The following is a 17,789-nucleotide window of genomic DNA, read 5'->3' as shown; positions in this document are numbered from 1 at the left end:
TCAAATGGTGACAACACTCCCACTCAAACTAGGGTGTGTAGGGCTCAAATGTGTTGCCTCGTGCTAGTTAAGACCTGACCCGAAGGGTCTTCTGTGCCTAGCATTCTCAATATGATATTGGTATTATTGAGCATGGAGATGGAGGAGTAAATGATTGGATGCAGTGTGTCATTCCTAGTAGATGCCATGGTTGAGTAAGAGGAAGTCGAGGTGAGCATTGTGGTTATTGTCGAGCTATATAAGAAGCCTTTCAAGAACTTTGCATTATCCAACGGCTAAGATGCTCTAGGTCTCCTTTTGTGTGGCATAGAGTTAGGCGTAGGTGTTCTTCATGGCGAACTAGGCAATAGTGATGTTGGTGGCCTAGTATTAAATGTCAATGCCATGCTAGCTCTTCCAGGATCGATGATCCTTCATGCTTGAATTATAAGTTGACTCAAATGGCCCGACTATTCTTTTATTTCCTTCGCTCAAGCTTTTTTCTCTTCCAGCTATCTCAAGTTTGACCCTTTATGTTATGGACTCACTGGAGACTCGCTCGAGTAGCATATTGCCTTTGTCCTTTGTCCTCACCTAGTGCTTTCTTATCCCCTTAGCTTTATACTTGAATTAGCAAACCATCACCCAAATAGTGATGCTTTCCCCCTTTGCTTTCTCTCACACTTTAGTGGTTTGTCTTCACACTTGGAGTTGGGACCTCAGCTTGTCTTATGCCTAGCATCCTTGCTTGGATGGCCTCCTATGCTTAGTGTTCTTGCCCAAGTTAGCACATTAGATTTCCCACTTTTCCTTCACACTCCCCACTATTCAAGTGGTTCTCCTTGAATAGCATGCTTGCTTTCCCACTTTACTCTCACACTTAGATCACTTGAGTGGACTTTTCTTTCTCGCTTGGATCGCTCGATCACTGCTCAATTTGTGCTCTCACTCAAACCACCTGTTTGCTTCTCCACTTTCCTTTACTCTAGGATAACTAGAGTGAACTTTGTTCTTGCTCAGATCACTTGAGTGGATTTTTTCTTCCTATTTGGGTTATTTGAGTCCTTGTCTCACTCAAACAATGCATCGAATTTTCCTCTCACTTAATTCTCTTCCCATTCAAACCACACGATTGCTATTACACTTGAGTGGTCATTTGCACTTGAACGACTTGACTAAGTGTTACAAGTGTGATTCAAGTCTCTTACTCAAATTGTAATAGTGCTCTTGCCACCTCTCACTCAAATAGTATTACTATTGTTCAAGTGCATTTTTACTTAGACCCTTTCATGCTTGACTCGGATGGCTTAACTTGGAATCAGATGGTCTCTTAGGCTTCAAGTAACATTCTCACTCGATGGCCACTCACACTCGAGTAGCATTCTTGCTTGCATAGCATGCTTGCTTTCACATTCAAGTAGTGTATTCACTCGATTGCCACCTAGCACTCAAATAGCAGGTATGCTTTCTCCCTCAAAGGTCCATAGCCACTCGAATGGCATGTATGCTTCTCAAAGTTGGATGGGTGTGTCCCCTCAAACAGAGCTCTCTCACTTAGATTATATTCCACTTGAATGGCATTCCACTCGAGTCCATGTTGCCTTGACTGACATAGACTTGCATTAGTGTGTTGTGCCTCCAATGGCCCTTCCAAGTGACTCTTGGATTGGTTTCACACTTGGATGACCTTGGAAGCTATCGAACAGTCACACGAGATGTGACTCTCCCTTTCTCTTTCGACACTTTCTCTTTTACTTAACCAACTTCTACTCTCTCATGCATTTGCCTCCTCTCATACCATACACTATTGTGATCTCATCAGAGGGAAAAGAAGAGGCCATATACTATTATGCTATGTGGAGGTGTTGTATGCTAGTCGTGGCTCATAGGTAAGCCACCTATGCCTTGTTTTAATATTCCTCTCTTGGACCTCCTTCTTTCTCTCCTATCTTGTCGAATACACCTATCATGCTCTTCTCCCTCTCATCCAATTCAAGTGTAGTTATTGGTGGGCACTTGAGCCTCCTTTTTCGAGGTCCACTACCATTAGGTCTTCTATCTTACCTTGGGCCATCACTCATTGACACATTCTCTCTCTCTCTCTCTCTCTCTCTCTCTCTCTCTCTCTCTCTCTCTCTCTCTCTCTCTCTCTCTCTCTCTCTCTCTCTCTCTCTCTCTCTCTCTCTAGGTAGTTATCACAACATTTCCTCCTGCCCAAATCTCCCCCTAACATCTAACCCTATCAAAGAGAGATTTCCCATGTCTTATGTAATTATTTTTCCATTTTTGATTTTGCTCTTTTCCCTTATAGCTCTCCTAGGTTTGGTTGCTTCTTGTTGTCAAATGGTTACACTTGGATTCACACTCAAATGCTATCTCTCAGTTCTATCCACAAGGGGATCATCGAGTCATAGCAGCAATCTAGTATAAAGTATAAATATGAGAGCATAGGTGTTGTTAAAGACAATCAAAAATATTTTTCTAATGTAAAAGGAACAAGATAGATCAATTGCAATCATCCTCTTATAAGTAAGCATAAATTTGGCCTCCAAAAACCTCTAGGAATTGAATATAACTCTCCATCCACAAGAGGTTTTGCCTAACTACTGAGGGACTCAATAAGGCAAGCCAACATTGAAATGTAGCCAAGACTTCTGATTTGTGCTTAATAGGGTATGCCTAGACTTTATGTGTATAGTCATCAATGAAAGTAACGAAATACTTCGTGCCACCTAATGACTTGTAGGACATGGAACCACATACATCTGAACAAACAAGGGCCATTGGCTCACCCATGAATGTCATACCAAGCTTTTTATGCATATTACATGTTTGCTTGCCATATAAACAATGATCACAAAACTCTATGCACTTATGGTCAAGGGGTGAAAGATACTACAAATGAGTAAGCATTTGCATTCCTTTCAAGGACATGTTTCCAAGGCAACGATGCTGAAGAGATACATGTGGAACTGCATCCACTGCCAAAATATGGTCAATTGACCACATGGAATGACAAGATTCCCACGGCTAACCTTCCATGAGGAATCACCAAAAGAAACTACATAACCTATATCATCCAAAGTACTAGCAAAGATAAGGCACTTCGTGAGAGCCGATACTTACATGACATACATCATGAACCAAACTACAAAGTTGGACATCACTAATACTAGCAGAGATAAGGCACTTCGTGAGAGCCGATACTTAAATGACATACATCATGAAGAGTAAACATGCAATGTGAACCGAACTACAAAGTTGGACATCACTAATACCAACTATCTACAATGCCATGTCATTACCCAAACAGACACATTCAATCAAACTATGATATGGTCACATGAAAAGAAGCCCCTAAATCTATCAACCAATACTAAGTATACCCTGACAAAGCATCAATCATCTATGAAGTATCAAGAGAAGAAGCTATAAGTATGAAATCATAATCAGAATCAATTTTCATAATATTAATATATTCAATCTTAACATTGGACTTGCTAGGGACAATGTTGGGATCGTTATTTTTGTCATGTGCTTTACCCTTGCCCTTTTTCTTATACTTATCCTCATGTATTTCATGCAACTGCAGTCAAATATGCCATGTTTTCCCACAATATAACAAGTCCATGAGGACTTATAGCCAGAGGTCTTAACTCAAGACTATTCATGTGACTGAGAGTGTGACTATTGAGAGTCTCTGCCACGGCTATCATTACTGCCCCTATCATTATTGCCTCTAACTTTCAAAGCATAAAAGGTGCAAGAAGCATTGACATTCCTTCTTTTTAACGTCTTCATTCAAGAGCACCCCCTCTAGATCTTACAATTGTAACCCATTAGTAGTATGTATCTTGGCAGACATAGCAGTGTGAAAGGTATCCATGATTTAGGCAGTGAAACTAAGAGAAAGAAGGGAAGAAGAGTGCCCTTAAATTCAATTCCATGTGAAGACAAATCACTAATAATGAAATAAAACTCATTTAAGTGGGCTGATATAGACATGCCCTCCTTCATGAGAAGGTCCATGAGTTGCTTCAGCCACCAATACATCTGAGAAGCGAGGCTCTGTTTGTCATAGACATTGCAAATCCTTTCCCATAATTCCCATGTGGACTACCCATCAGAGACAACATTGTAAAACACCTACTTAGAGAGGGATAATATGATGGTGGATTAATATAGCTCATCTAATTCAGCCTAATCATCTGCATCAATAAGTTCGGGCTTGACACCCTTATAGTTATCCTGCATTTTTGCACTAAAACTTGCCAGATTTAGGGCCTTCCAGTAACTGTAGTTAGCGCCATCCAACTTGTCAATATAGCACTGTCAATCGAGCCACCAATCATAATGAAGGAAAACAAGTGCACAAACTGTCAAAAGAAGCTATTGTAATTACTACAAACAACCCTAAAACCATTTCCATATTAGGCTAAAAACAAGGGGTATTGACCAAGTAATGAATTGTCCACAAACTCAATGCAAAGAACTATCAAATGAATGTGAATGCTTGCATAAACAGTGTAGTAAACTGCAATTACAACATACTAAAAATGTAGTACATCAGTACAGGAATCAATACCAAGGAGAGGCAATCACTAATATAAGACAAACTGCAACTGCCAAGGAATAGCTCCAACTAGCAATGAGTGAATATGTAACGAACATCAAGAACTATCAAAGAATCAGTGTGTCAAACTAAGATACATCCCATAAGCATGATGATCATGCATAGAGTGGGTCTCACAAGTAACAGAATGCATGCACAAAATAGACTGAGCAATGTAACGAAAGCTTAATACCATAACCAACCAAGATGCATACATCATTAATAAAATCATGACACAGATAGGTGTCAGCTCCATAGGAGTGTTAGATCAGCCCACTAAGAATCAAGTATGTACATAAAGCATGACAAGAGCATGTATATGTCACCAAGTCCCACGATCTCACTGTAAGACCCTCAACCTCAACTGAGTAACCAAAAGCTCAATGTAATCTCCAAATGTAAAGAAGTGCTCCCACTGGAATGAAAGTCAAATGCTAGATGAGCAAATAAAGCTCAAAACATCATGTGGAAGGCATATATAACATCCAAGGTCCAAGTAGCATACATCCGAGAGCATTCAACCTAAGTAACTTGCAAAGCTCTTACTACTGGAGCATCAAATAACCAGACATAACAATGAATGACAACCAATGGCAAGATTCAAAACTCCAATCTCAACTCAAAGGTAATCCAAAAGCATATCCAACCATGGAACATGAAGCATAAGCATCAGTTCATCACCCGAAATAATGAATAAGCACCTAGGAGCAATAGGCATATGCTTTCACTGATAAAGTAGCATCTAGTCCTATTATAAATAGCAATAGAAAACCTCTATAAAACTTAGCAAAAGAGTGCTCAAAACATTCCAATGCCATCTCACATCAATAACACATCATCCCCCCAGCATCTAGCATCAATACATCAGCATATGGATATCCCAGGAAGCATATACAAGCTCCAATGTTTGAGAAAACTCTGTTTAGACCTACATAAGAGCAGGCCTATTGTTTATGGTAGCAAGGAATGGAGGTTGGGAGCTCCAAGTCTCAAGTGACCAATGCCGAGGAGTATCAAGGATGATTGCTAGTGATTGCCAAGAGCCGGGAGGAGTGCCATGAGTTGAAGGCTGGGGCAAACTGATCGAGAAAAGGGGATAGCACACATACACAAATCATATTGATGTTGATACCCCTGTTTTTGTTGCTCCTACTACTGGTGTTGAGTGCTACTGAGCACTTACTGAAGCTCGAGTAATGGTCTTGAAGCTCCAAAACAAGCCTCAAGTGGAGGAAGCAACTAGGAAAGAAGTGGGAAAGATTCATACATCGGGAAGCAAAATCCATGGCTACCATTAAAACCATGAGCTAAAGATTTTCTCCACAAGCTACAATGCCATGTTGGGATCAAGCTCTCAAGAAAGATGGCTCTGATAGTTGAAGGGAGTGAGCCCTGAAGTGGAAGCACGGAGCAAAAGCAAGAGTAAGAGAGAGAGACACACACACAAGATGTGGGAACTCCAACATTCACAATGTGTAATTGGCCTTCCCTTTATTCAAATGTCACTAAAAGAATAAAGAATGAAGTGACAATGATGGCTACTTGCCACTTCCAATGTACAAGTGTGTGGGTATGTGGGTATTGTCAGTGCAACGAATATACGGGCGGTTAGGCACAAGTGCCCTTACCCCCAACACCCCCCATAGCCTTTCGTTGAAGCAATATGTACAACTTTATTACTATTTTTTGTATTTTAATATTCATTGAAGTTATCAATATCTTTGTAGCTATTTTTGTACTTTAATATGCATTGAAGTTATCAACATAATTACGAACAAAATACAATGCAATGCTTGTAGTAGATGGTGTTGTATCAGAGCTAAGAATTTTGATGCTTCTCAAATGAGGCTATAGTTTTGTCAAACTCTAGGTTTATTTCAATATTTATTGACTTACTTTTACATAATATAAACACAATGCTTTTAAACTTTTCAACATTCATTGATATTCTTTTGCAAAATATAAACATAGTTAATTTTAAAATGCAAGTTACTTGCAATCTATTTTGTATAATTATAACAAAAGAGAAAGAATTATACATCTTCAAAGAAAAAAAGGTGACTAATATCATTGAGAATAATCAAGAAGATTCATTGGAAGTTTTGGTGACGATGCTTCAAAAAGAATGTTTATTTATCCCTTTTATCTACGGGCTTTGATCACAAAGAAGATATGCATGACACAAGGAAAGATAATCTTTCTTTTCAAGGGGCATGCAAAAAAGTCCACGCATGTAGCGGATTCCCATCTGGCTGAGAACATAAAGATTGGTAAGGGAAAGATCATAAATAGAACTAGTTTTGGGGAGAAATCAAAGTTGAAGGATGAGGATAAAAAACAAGTGAAGGAGGAGATGAAGATGGAATTTAGCAAAGGAAATGCAAAAGGCGTAGGAATTTTCAAAACCAAACGTATGTTAAGAAGCTTGCACATGTTTTTGAATGACTTATAGGAGCAAGGTTGTATTAAACTTGGGATCATGCAAGGCTTGCAACAACAAATTCTAGACCAAAAAGCATAGATATGTGGTTTGGAGCAAGTTGCAATCTGAGGTGCAACAAATTATGTAGATGTCGGAGGAGAAAAGCCATTTGTATAGCAGGATAATTCTAAGGATCATTCAAAGATTGCATTGAGGAATCAGTTGATAAAATCTTGAAGGAAATGCGAACGATAACAAAGCAGATAGTATTGCTGCATGTGGAAAATAAAATGAGCATTAAGTGCCTAACCCCATTATTGCGAATAGAGAAATAATTGTGGATAAGATTTGGATGTGGAGGTAGATGGAGTAATTATTATGAATGGGGAACAAGAAATAAAATAGGTACTACTACAAGAAGCCTTAGAGGCTTGGGCAAATATCACATCTCATTTAATTAAAGTTATGCAATGACTATATGAGATATTGAAGGGTTCTTTTGTTTCAAGATATGGAAATTATATTATGGAGAGATGGCTAGCATGGAGCAAGAACTACGGCATGTGAGACATCAATGCCAAGAGATGCAACATCAATTGGAGTGAGCTAAGGTCCAAAAACTTGAAGATGAAGAGTCTGTGACTAAGATAATGTTGAAGTAAGGTGTGGGAGATGAGATGCGGTTGAAGCAATTCTAAAAATTATGAATGGAATTTTGTGGGGAGTTGCATGAAGTGAGGATATGCAAGTTTTAGGAATAAAGGTACTACATGATGCAAATGGGCAAGGGTCAAAGAATTGAAGACTGCAAAGGATGTGCAAGGGCAAGACTCTTCAATACTACGGGCCTTAGTGCCATATCAAGGTCATGTCGCTTGTTACTCTTTCTACTTTCACAAGTAGTTTGCATTTCATCCTATTTAATCATTTTTATAATGCTTTAATTAAGAAAGGTTACAACTCCCACTAAATATTGCATCTAGGCTCTACTTGTGATTGCTCAATGCTCAATGTATGCATTCTATTTAGATCAAGGGAGTTAAGTTGATTTGGGTCTTGGTTTTGGCAAACCAAACCACAAGGCAATGCTCAAAGAGATATGTTTGTTTGGGTTCTAGAAGTAGTTCCATAAGGTACCCCTATTCACTCAACAAGATCATGGAACTTGTTGACGTCATTAGAAAACTATCTCTTATAGTTAGGTCTACTTCTCTAGCATAGCACCAAGACAGAAGACTTTAGTATGCATTCTATTTAGATCAAGGGAGTTAAGTTGATTTGGGTCTTGGTTTTGGCAAACCAAACCACAAGGCAATGCTCAAAGAGATATGTTTGTTTGGGTTCTAGAAGTAGTTCCATAAGGTACTCCTATTCACTCAACAAGATCATGGAACTTGCTGACGTCATTAGGAAACTATCTCTTATAGTTAGGTCTACTTCTCTAGCATAGCACCATGGATTTCTACTATCTATAGTCTAGCCTACCTAAAATCAGTTAGCACTTGAATCAAAAAATCGATGTGATTCTTGAGACAATGTTGTGAAATAAGTCCAAGTTTATATCTAAGTCCCCAAAGTGATCAAAGAATCACTCAATGTGATATGGTACCTATCTCCTATGCTCTAGAAATGATTCCTCTAGATGGCCTTGTAGATTGACTAGCTATGTCTAATCAATCTATGTGTCTAATAGTAATGATTGCTTGCTACTATCAACCACTTGAGGTGATGATTGGTCTCCCAATATGCAATGGAGGGAGTGTTTAGATTATAGATCCAATGTCTATGAGCTATGAATTCTCATTATGTAAATGCACTAAATGTGATACTTCTATTTCACTCATTCCAATTGGGGTGGAATGCAATCTTCTATGCACAATTTGTACTATCGTGATATGCATTAAGTATATTGAGCAAAACATTCCAATCAAAGTGGTAGAGAGTCAAGGTCATTTCAATTCAAGTGATAGTTGATCGACTTTACTGGTTTTGATGTAAGAAACTTGCCCAACAAGCTGTCAAAAGGATAAAGATTTGGCACAATCAAAGAGCAATTGAATGGTTAAAACCAAGGTATTTCTCAATTGAATGGTTAAAACCAAAGTTGTTGATTCTAAATTGAAGTTCTCTATGAAGCTGTTGATTCCACCAATGTTGAAGAAAGCACACTACTTTTAAGGGTAACAAAAGGTAACATATTTGGCAAGGTGGTGATGGGGCCAACAATTTTCAGGTTCCAAACCAACACTAAACGGGAGAAACTCTTTGATGATAAAAATGCAATTTATTCATTTTGCATTAGCTATCCATAACTTAGCATTACATAACTTCCTTTCCTCGCCAGCTTCTATAAAAAGCATTTGAATGACTGCAGAAGCTTTGCTCCATGCAAACTGAGCATTGGCTCTGTCCAGCTCCCTATCTGGAAGCCGTATGGAGGGGCTGAGAGCAAAATCAGAGCCAAGAGGCACGAGTAGTAAGAACGACACTTAATAGTTTCTCCATCTTTCTACTTGAAAAGGGGCCCTAACTATTCTCTTGCACCTGCAGTACTGCCACAATGGGACTTAAAATACTCTAGCAGGAGCAAGCCACCCGTGTGGATGCAAAGAAGAAGAATCCACTAGCAAGGGCAGGAACATTTATCATGCCATAGGCAAGGAACATCAAACAATCGAGTGGACGTTTAACATTACAAAATTGTAAATCCCACCATTTTCTACTTAATAGAACGCTCAAAGATATCTATAAAAAGCCCACCACTTAAGATACCTTCGGATGATTAAGATTGCCGCAACCACAGTGTATATTGGCATAAGTTGATGTCTAGGCTCCAAGTACTACTTATCCAACTATACTAGTAGATTAATCACATGAATAATCTCTGTTACATTGCACAAACTGACTGACATTCTCTGCCGTTCATGTGTATTTACTACAACATTATATAATGGCAGAGAGATCACTTCAAAAGCTAGATTCATTTTGTCATACGGCCTGTACTACATATTTCAAACGCACATCTTGTACCATTTGGATTCTTTGATCTTGCAAAATCCATAAAAAGGAGTACAAGGCATGCCAAGTTTTCTTTAACTCTTTGATCAAAGGCAGCCAACATCAAACTATTGGCAAATAAATGGAGGCATGTCATCAAGAGCACCTTGGAATCTTACATGAGAGAACTACATGATTCCTTTCCTTTATTTCCTAGAAAGGCTCTGACATTTCTTAGAATACCCACAACACATTAGGCATCAAAATCTGCATCATCATCATCTGGCAACGGTTGAGTAGCAGCTGCAGCCAACTCTGCCTCATACCTGACAAGAAATTGTAACATAAGTTGAGAGTATCATCAGGAACCTTAGCATCATAAGTTTGAGACCAATCACTTAAAATACAAGTCAGGAGCCTGTGTATATCTACATGCAATACATACCACATTCGAGGGGCATGCAGAACCATTATACAAAGACCATAGTAGTAACACCAACAAGTGCACTTACTGTTGTTGGGCTGCCAAATCAATTTGAACCTCAGGTGGTGCAAGTGCAGGTGACTCCACAAAATGCAAAGTTGGATCCCTGGCATCAACCATAAAGCTTTGAGTTAGCACATTGGATATTCTTTGTCTAAATTATGCAAACTTGAGTGCCAATGGATCTACCCATACCCTGCAAGCTTTCTGGCAAGGTACAGAAAAGGCTTCTCAAAGTTGTAGTTGCTCTTTGCCGATATCTCATAGTACTGGAGGTTCTTCTTCCTGTGGAAAGTCACTTGTTTGGCTTTCACTTGCCTGTTTTTCACATCAACCTTGTTTCCACACAGAACAATAGGAATGTTCTCGCAAACCCTGGATTCGAAAAGACAAGCTTGATGGGGTCAGTAAAGCCACACCATGGCTTAAAACATCATACTTCGCACTTAAAGATGACTGCTTCTGAGGTTAGAACCAACTCTTCAGCTCACCTGCAAAGGTCTCTGTGCCAAGTAGGCACGTTCTTGTAAGTTAGCCTGGCAGTGACATCAAACATGATGATGGCGCATTGACCATGAATACTGCACCCAGCCAAACATAGACGAGCGTCAGAGTATTGTGTAGACCAATTGGAGGAAATGCAACAAATGAAAATAGGCAAGGCAATAATACAACATGATGCAGCAGATCGACATTCCACATGCATTATGTATAATAAAGTATGACACCACTCTAAATCAATCAACCTATCTTCTTGTTCATAAGAAACAACCTGTAAAAGAGAAAGGCCTCAACTTGACTATGGATGTTACATGATTTCATCAAGCCAATATCTAGATCGAGCTTCCACTTACTAGTAACCGTCCCTTAAACCTCCAAACTTCTCCTGCCCCGCGGTATCCCAGCAGTTGAACCGTATTTTCCCACAGTTTGTGAAGAAATCGAGAGGATGAACCTCCACTCCGATTGTCGCTGCACACGAACAGAGCAAGAACGTCAGGTAAACATCAAAAACACTCTCAAACGTGTATTGACTGTCAAAGAAAGGAACAACTCACGTTCATATCTCTTTTCGAACTCTCCTGTCAAATGGCGTTTGACGAACGTGGTTTTCCCTGCATAAGAGGCAGACATCGGTGGTTAACTGAGAGAGTAAGAGAGCCAGATCGCTTAAGCGATCCGAGAGGACTACAACAGGCACTCACCTGTCCCTCCATCTCCCACGATAACCAGTTTAAAGTTAGGGCAATCCGCCTGCTGTGCCTGCCAACACATGAAAAAGAAAAACTTAGGGGAAAAAAGATGCATATGTGATCGAGTAAGAGGACGCCATAGGTATGTCTCCGGCACGCACCATGGGAGAACGAATGAAGGATGGCGCTCGCAGTTGTGAGGCACAATTAATGGAATAGGAAGGAAGGGCGGGATATAGGAGGAGATGCAGGCGATGGAGCGAAACCCTAACCCTAGGCGGTGGCGGTGATGTTATACAGTTAGAGAGAGAGAGAGAGAGAGAGAGAGATGTAAGAGGCGGTGTAGCTTTAATCGGTGGAAGCGTTACGTAATGACCATGTGAGAGGCTGAGATGAGAGACAGAGCGAGAGAGAGAGAGAGAGAGAGAGAGAGAGGGAGGAAGGGGGGGACGGGGAGAGGGAGAGGGAGAGGGAGAGGAAGAGAAGGAGTGAGGTGGGGTGGAGAGGAATGATAAAGCCCAGGGTTCAAACGTTCAACGGGTTAATCTTTCTTTTGCATTTCTCGGAAACCTGCACAATTTCAAATTTTAAATTAAGGACCCTTCACACCCACGCTTCTCTCATCCTTCAACTAATGTTATCCAAGGCCTCTAGGTGAAAGGAGCTAGGAAGAGTGTCGCCAAAATGGAGCTGCCTAAATCTTGTTGAAGCTAGCATCGAATTTGAGTTTCTGACGATCTATAGGGATGAGCCCATGAAACAATGTCTCACCAAACAAATTTGCATCATACGCATGCAAATTCGATCTCAAAGAAATGAAAAGCCACAGAACACATACAACATAGACTTGTAGATCCAAAAATTGCATACAAGGGACCAAAAGAGTGGCAAGACTTGAACCCACAACAAAGTATTAGGCACTGGGAAAGTCCAAGAAACAATGTGGCCAAGACCAACTTTCTGTGATACTTTCCCAACCCTTCACAGTTTCCTTTTTCAAGGCCATCACCTTATTAGCACCTACACCCTAGCTGAAAGTTTATGATGAAATTTGTTGGTGTTTCTAGTATGACTTTGGCATTTTGAAGTGACCAAATGGGTCGAATGACTACACCTTTAGTGAGATTCCACCAACTTCCCAACTTCGCCTCATTGAGTTTATCTTCATTGCCAAAAAGAGTTGCCTCTAGCTATCTTATTACCTTAGTCCACACACACCGCATTTATTCTACAATTCCAAAATAGATGCACAACCATCTCCTTCTCTCTCCCAAAGAGAGCACAACATTATTACAAAAGGTATCATGAGTAATATTTCATTCATTAGAGCTCCACATATGGCACATCATTGACGATGATCACAAATTCAAGAGTAGCAACTCACAGGTTGTCTTTGCCTCCGATAGTTGCTTTCTCCTCTATATCAGAGCTCCCCTAGCTCTCCCCTATTGTGTCCCCATCTACCTCCACCACACTCCCCTTCCCCTCCATCCCATCGGACTTCAGGTCCCATAGGACATCATGTATCTTTTCCATACTATACGAGTCTTACCACCACAAGTATTTCAATGTTGCACCCCTCTTTTACACAAAACCTACTAGTATGCAAAATTTCACTAAAGCAAAGGGGGTGGTGGTATTGATGCTTGCACTCAAGCGTTAAGCTACCCACAACGTCACATGGTCATCACTCCATGGCATTAGGTTGATTCAATGACATGGGGTAGCAGATCAAACCCTTTAATCTACGCTTCTAATTCCTCAACTTGGTGAGTGGGAATCTTGTCTTTTGTGCCTCCATTGTCCCTTAGGACTTATGTGCCTTCCCTTTGGATATCCACCCTAACATACTTTGTCACGACTATCACTCATACTCCTCTTTTTTGACATTATAAATGTATCCCTCTTTGTAAGCAAGGCTGTATTCTAAATATATCTCTCTTTGTAAGTCATCTTCCTTCTTTGCATGCTTTAAAAAGACTTGAGACCGAGGCTGATCCACCTCCACACTCTCCAACCAATATATAAAAAGTTTGAGAGCTTTTAGTTGTAAATCCTTCAACCTTAAGTCCCCATAAGCTCTATGGATATCAAACATCATTGGGCTCTTAAGTTTTAAGGTTAGTTTGGAGATGACAATAGTTGTGAAGCTTCATGTTAATGATAATAATTAGTTATGTTAGAGTCATTTCCATTGAAGGATATGCTTGCCTAATGCAGAGTTGTATTGAGAATAAATATTACGATAACTTGTCTTCCCATATCAAACCCTCCCAACAATTCTTGAAATTCAAGGAGGAAACAATCCAAGCCTATGCCAAAAAAAAAGCCCAAGGCTGACCACTATTAGGTCTTTTATCCAATGAAAAGATGAGTAACACCTTCTGAGCTTTTTCCTTCTTTGTTAATTTCTTTAAAGTAATCAACTCCCAAAAGACAACATTCTAGGATTGTTTCTCCCCTAAAGTCTGAAAAGAATTACAAAAACAAGTTCTCTATCTCACTCTTTATGTCATGGACATGTGGGAGCCATAGCCTCTTGTGAGCACAAAAGTTAGAAAATCTCGATTAATCTCATTGCCACTCAAGACAATAGTTTCTTTCAACATCACATTCGCATTTTTAGGCGAATCTATATACTCTATATTTAGACTAACTTTAGTGAGTCCATTTACATTGATCGTATTGGAGCTACAAGGAGAATAGGGATTGCAGAGAGAGAGAGAGAGAGAGAGAGAGAGAGAGAGAGAGAGAGAGAGAGAGAGAGAGAGAGAGAGAGAGAGAGAGAGAGAAGGACACTATGTTCGTGGTGCCTCCAATGGCTCTCTTATAAGCAGCACCTTATTGTCTTATCACTCAAAGAATAACAAATGAGTGTGTACATGTATAGTTAGGGTTAGTGAGAAAGATGGGTGACCAACTACATTGGCTTTGCCCCAACAACCTCCCATGTAAAGGCCAATGTGCTTTTAAGAGGGACAAAAGATTGAGAGGATGTGTGAAGTATAATACATGTGAGTTATCCTCACCAAATGCCCATCAACTCCTTGCAATGTATAAACTTTTTGAAGAGTTGACTCTGGTGAGAAAGTCTTCTTCCCGTCTTTGAACCACCATAGCCATGCTCTAGACCCATGTATTTTCACACTTTACTTATGGTTTTCACTAAGGGAGTGATAGAGGGCATGAGCCAAAGAAGCCAAGAATCCTTGAGTGCCAAAGACCCAACAAAGAAGCTTACTGCTGGTAGAATGGAGCATCACATACCTTGCATGTATGACTTGAAGATATTTGCTTTATTTTGGTATCTTACAAATTGTCATAATCAATTCTCAACCAATTTTACTCTAAAAGCAAGAAGTAATGAGGTTGTCAACAAGGAAGATGATAAGTTAAGTGATCAAGAAGATCTATTATGTATTCAAGAAGATTATGTTGTCATGAATTATCAATTTCGAGGTGATGGTTTCCTCAATGTGAATATGTCATTGTGGATGATTCTACTTGTTCTCTTACTGTCGTTGAGGAGGATAATGTAACTTGTAAGTTAGATTTCTATGAAGAGGTATTAGAAGTATATAAAATGCCTCTATCAATAGTGCAACATGCACCATTTGAGGTCATTGCACTATTTAGCTTGAAGAAATTTAGTAAGCTTTTATTGTTGTAAATATTCAAGTTGTTTACCTCTATGAGTAGTTTTCAAGGCAACATGTTTTAGGATAACAAATGATTAGTTTTCAACAATGTTCAAATTTATAATAACTGATTGAATGTCAAGAATTACATAATTTAATCCATTCTTGTAGCTTTCTTGAAGATTGCATGAGATATGTTCCATTAATCAAGCTCCAATTGAGATGATTCATTGGCTTTCTTCTGAACTTGAAAATGAGAGGAATGCATAAAAGTTATAGCAGTTGAAGCTTTTATCTATCACCAATCAATGTCAGGAAGAGAAAGCATTGTTGCAACTAGAGGTTTCTCATAGTAGGAATGCAATGGATTTGTAAGTTTCTCGTTGTTTTGAGATTAGTAATGCTCTTGAGAAAGTTGTTTTGAAGAATGATAATGAAATTGCTTATTTGCATACTTAGTTGATGTGTTCTCGTGTTCCAAGTTAGGATGTTATTCTCGAGGATCTACATGCATCGAATTATCGGGTGGTTGTTGTTTTAGTTCAATCTATTATTTTTTGAAGTCTTTGAGGAATCTAATAGTCTCATCAATGAAGTTGAACCAAATATGATTACAAAAGTATATGAAGTGGATACCTATGGAGTTTATGTTATAGCAACGACAATTGATATTGTTTAGGATAATCAACATTTGAGCATGATAATGATGTTTTTGAATGAGCTAGATGGTTATAGCTAAAGTATCCTGCAATTTTATGTATTCAAAAAGATTCAAGTCCCTTACTTGCAAGATGATTGTTCACATTTTCTGAAGTGGATATCTGTGGAGCTTATGTTATAGAAACAATTGGTATTGTTCAAGATAATCTGTGTTTGAGCACGGTAGTGATGATTTTGAATGAGCTAGATGGTTATACCTAAAGTAATATACAGTTTTATGTATTCAAAAAATTTGAGTCCTTTACTTATAAGATGACTATTCACGTTTTCACCTTTATTATAATTTTCAAGTTTGTAGCAGATTTCAACAAACAAAAGTTTTCATGAATGTTGGAAATATCAAAATTACAGGATGGATTGCAAAAACTTAAAATTCTACCATCTACATTCATGAAATAGCAACTTGAATTCTTGCAAAAACAATAGGAAGCATTGGAGCATCTTAAAAAGTAGGGAATATGGAAGCAAATGTGGCAACAATTTTGAAAAACAATAAGTATAACAACAATGTGAAGATCAAAAGTTTCATAAACTTGAAATTAGACCTAAAAATTAGGAGATACAAATTTTACCATTTTGGATCAATGTTTAGAAAGACTTTGCTGATGATATGATGCAAATTGAAGTTATGGAAGACTATGATGCTGATGTAGTTCTATATTTTTTTCTTTTGCAAGTTTCCTTGGATTAACTTGCATATTTCTTTGGTGATGCAATGTCTTGTTTGAGCAGTTGTTTGATTATTGTAGATGGTCATGAAGCCTCTTTCCAAATGGAGGTATAACGGTCCTTCCTCCTCTCTTGAAGGAGTAGCTTCACCTTCATAGAGTACACATTGTATGTTCTCTAGTTGGTGTTATAATAATGTCAGAGCAGGGACTAACACCATGAGAGTATTAGGAGTGCCCATGGTGGTTGGAGTAACCATTAAACAAGAGCTTTGGGTAATTGTATTTGAGTCCATGGAATGCTTCCTAATATGTTGATTAGAGGTGTTATAGTCATGTATTAACAATTATGTTGCTTGTTTATTGAAGGATTTGAATAAGAGATGACAAGCGAACACAATGTGTAATATGACATATCAAGGTTAGCTTATGTAGAGAAGGCTCCCAATGCACCATTGGTACTCAGTGTAAGAAAGGACCTGGAAAATATGGTAGTTGGCAAACCAAGATCTTGTGGAAACTAAACATGAAATGGTTTTTTTATTTTAGTAATGGTAACTTTTAAAATGTTTATTTACCAAAAGAAAACACGTAAGATATTCAAATAACAAGTGGATAGCCTATGTGTAATATCACATCAAATATAGAGATTGTTGAAGGTACTACAAGATGAGAATGAATGTATAGATTGTGGTGATTTTGCATTGGTTACATATAGCACAATGTGATGCGTGGTAGGAAATGGAACAAACATCATAAGCTTAGATAAAGAAGTGATGAAAGCAAATAGGGGGTCAACATCTATCACAATTGAGACAAACTCCATTCTCATACATGCCCTTAAGAGTAAGGATTTGTAGTAGGTTGCCAATAATATATAATAACTCTACACATTACCTTTCAATTGAATTCCACCACGTGTTGTGCAAATAATGTAGGCATTAGAAAACACTAGAAAAGTCATACAAGACACAATGAGCCAACAGTGTAGACTCCATCACATGCATGCTTCTTAGTGTTCTTATCATCTGTGCCATAAGATGAGTCTAGTAGACACCTTGCAAAGTGGAAAATAG

The 17,789-nt window shown here is 38.7% G+C and overlaps 1 protein-coding gene across 1 annotated transcript; it reads right to left on the bottom strand.

Annotated features, from left to right (window-relative positions):
- Positions 1-10,037: 10,037 nt before the first annotated feature.
- Positions 10,038-12,153, bottom strand: LOC148020616 (GTP-binding nuclear protein Ran1B). The gene is made up of 8 exons (XM_087698408.1): positions 11,849-12,153; positions 11,700-11,757; positions 11,553-11,609; positions 11,349-11,466; positions 10,986-11,075; positions 10,690-10,869; positions 10,523-10,600; positions 10,038-10,336 (listed from the first exon to the last, which is right to left on the bottom strand). The coding sequence occupies exons 1-8, from the start codon at positions 11,849-11,851 to the stop codon at positions 10,264-10,266; spliced, it is 657 nt and encodes a 218-aa protein (XP_087554534.1). The 5' UTR covers positions 11,852-12,153; the 3' UTR covers positions 10,038-10,263.
- Positions 12,154-17,789: the final 5,636 nt, after the last annotated feature.

This window comes from Lygodium microphyllum, chromosome 18, assembly GCF_053477565.2.
Source record: "Lygodium microphyllum isolate KBCC chromosome 18, Lygodium_microphyllum_v1.1.10, whole genome shotgun sequence".
Classification (NCBI taxonomy): Eukaryota; Viridiplantae; Streptophyta; class Polypodiopsida; order Schizaeales; family Lygodiaceae; genus Lygodium; species Lygodium microphyllum.
The sequence above is the reverse complement of the archived record's forward strand: the minus strand, read 5'-3'. Positions and strand labels throughout refer to the sequence as shown.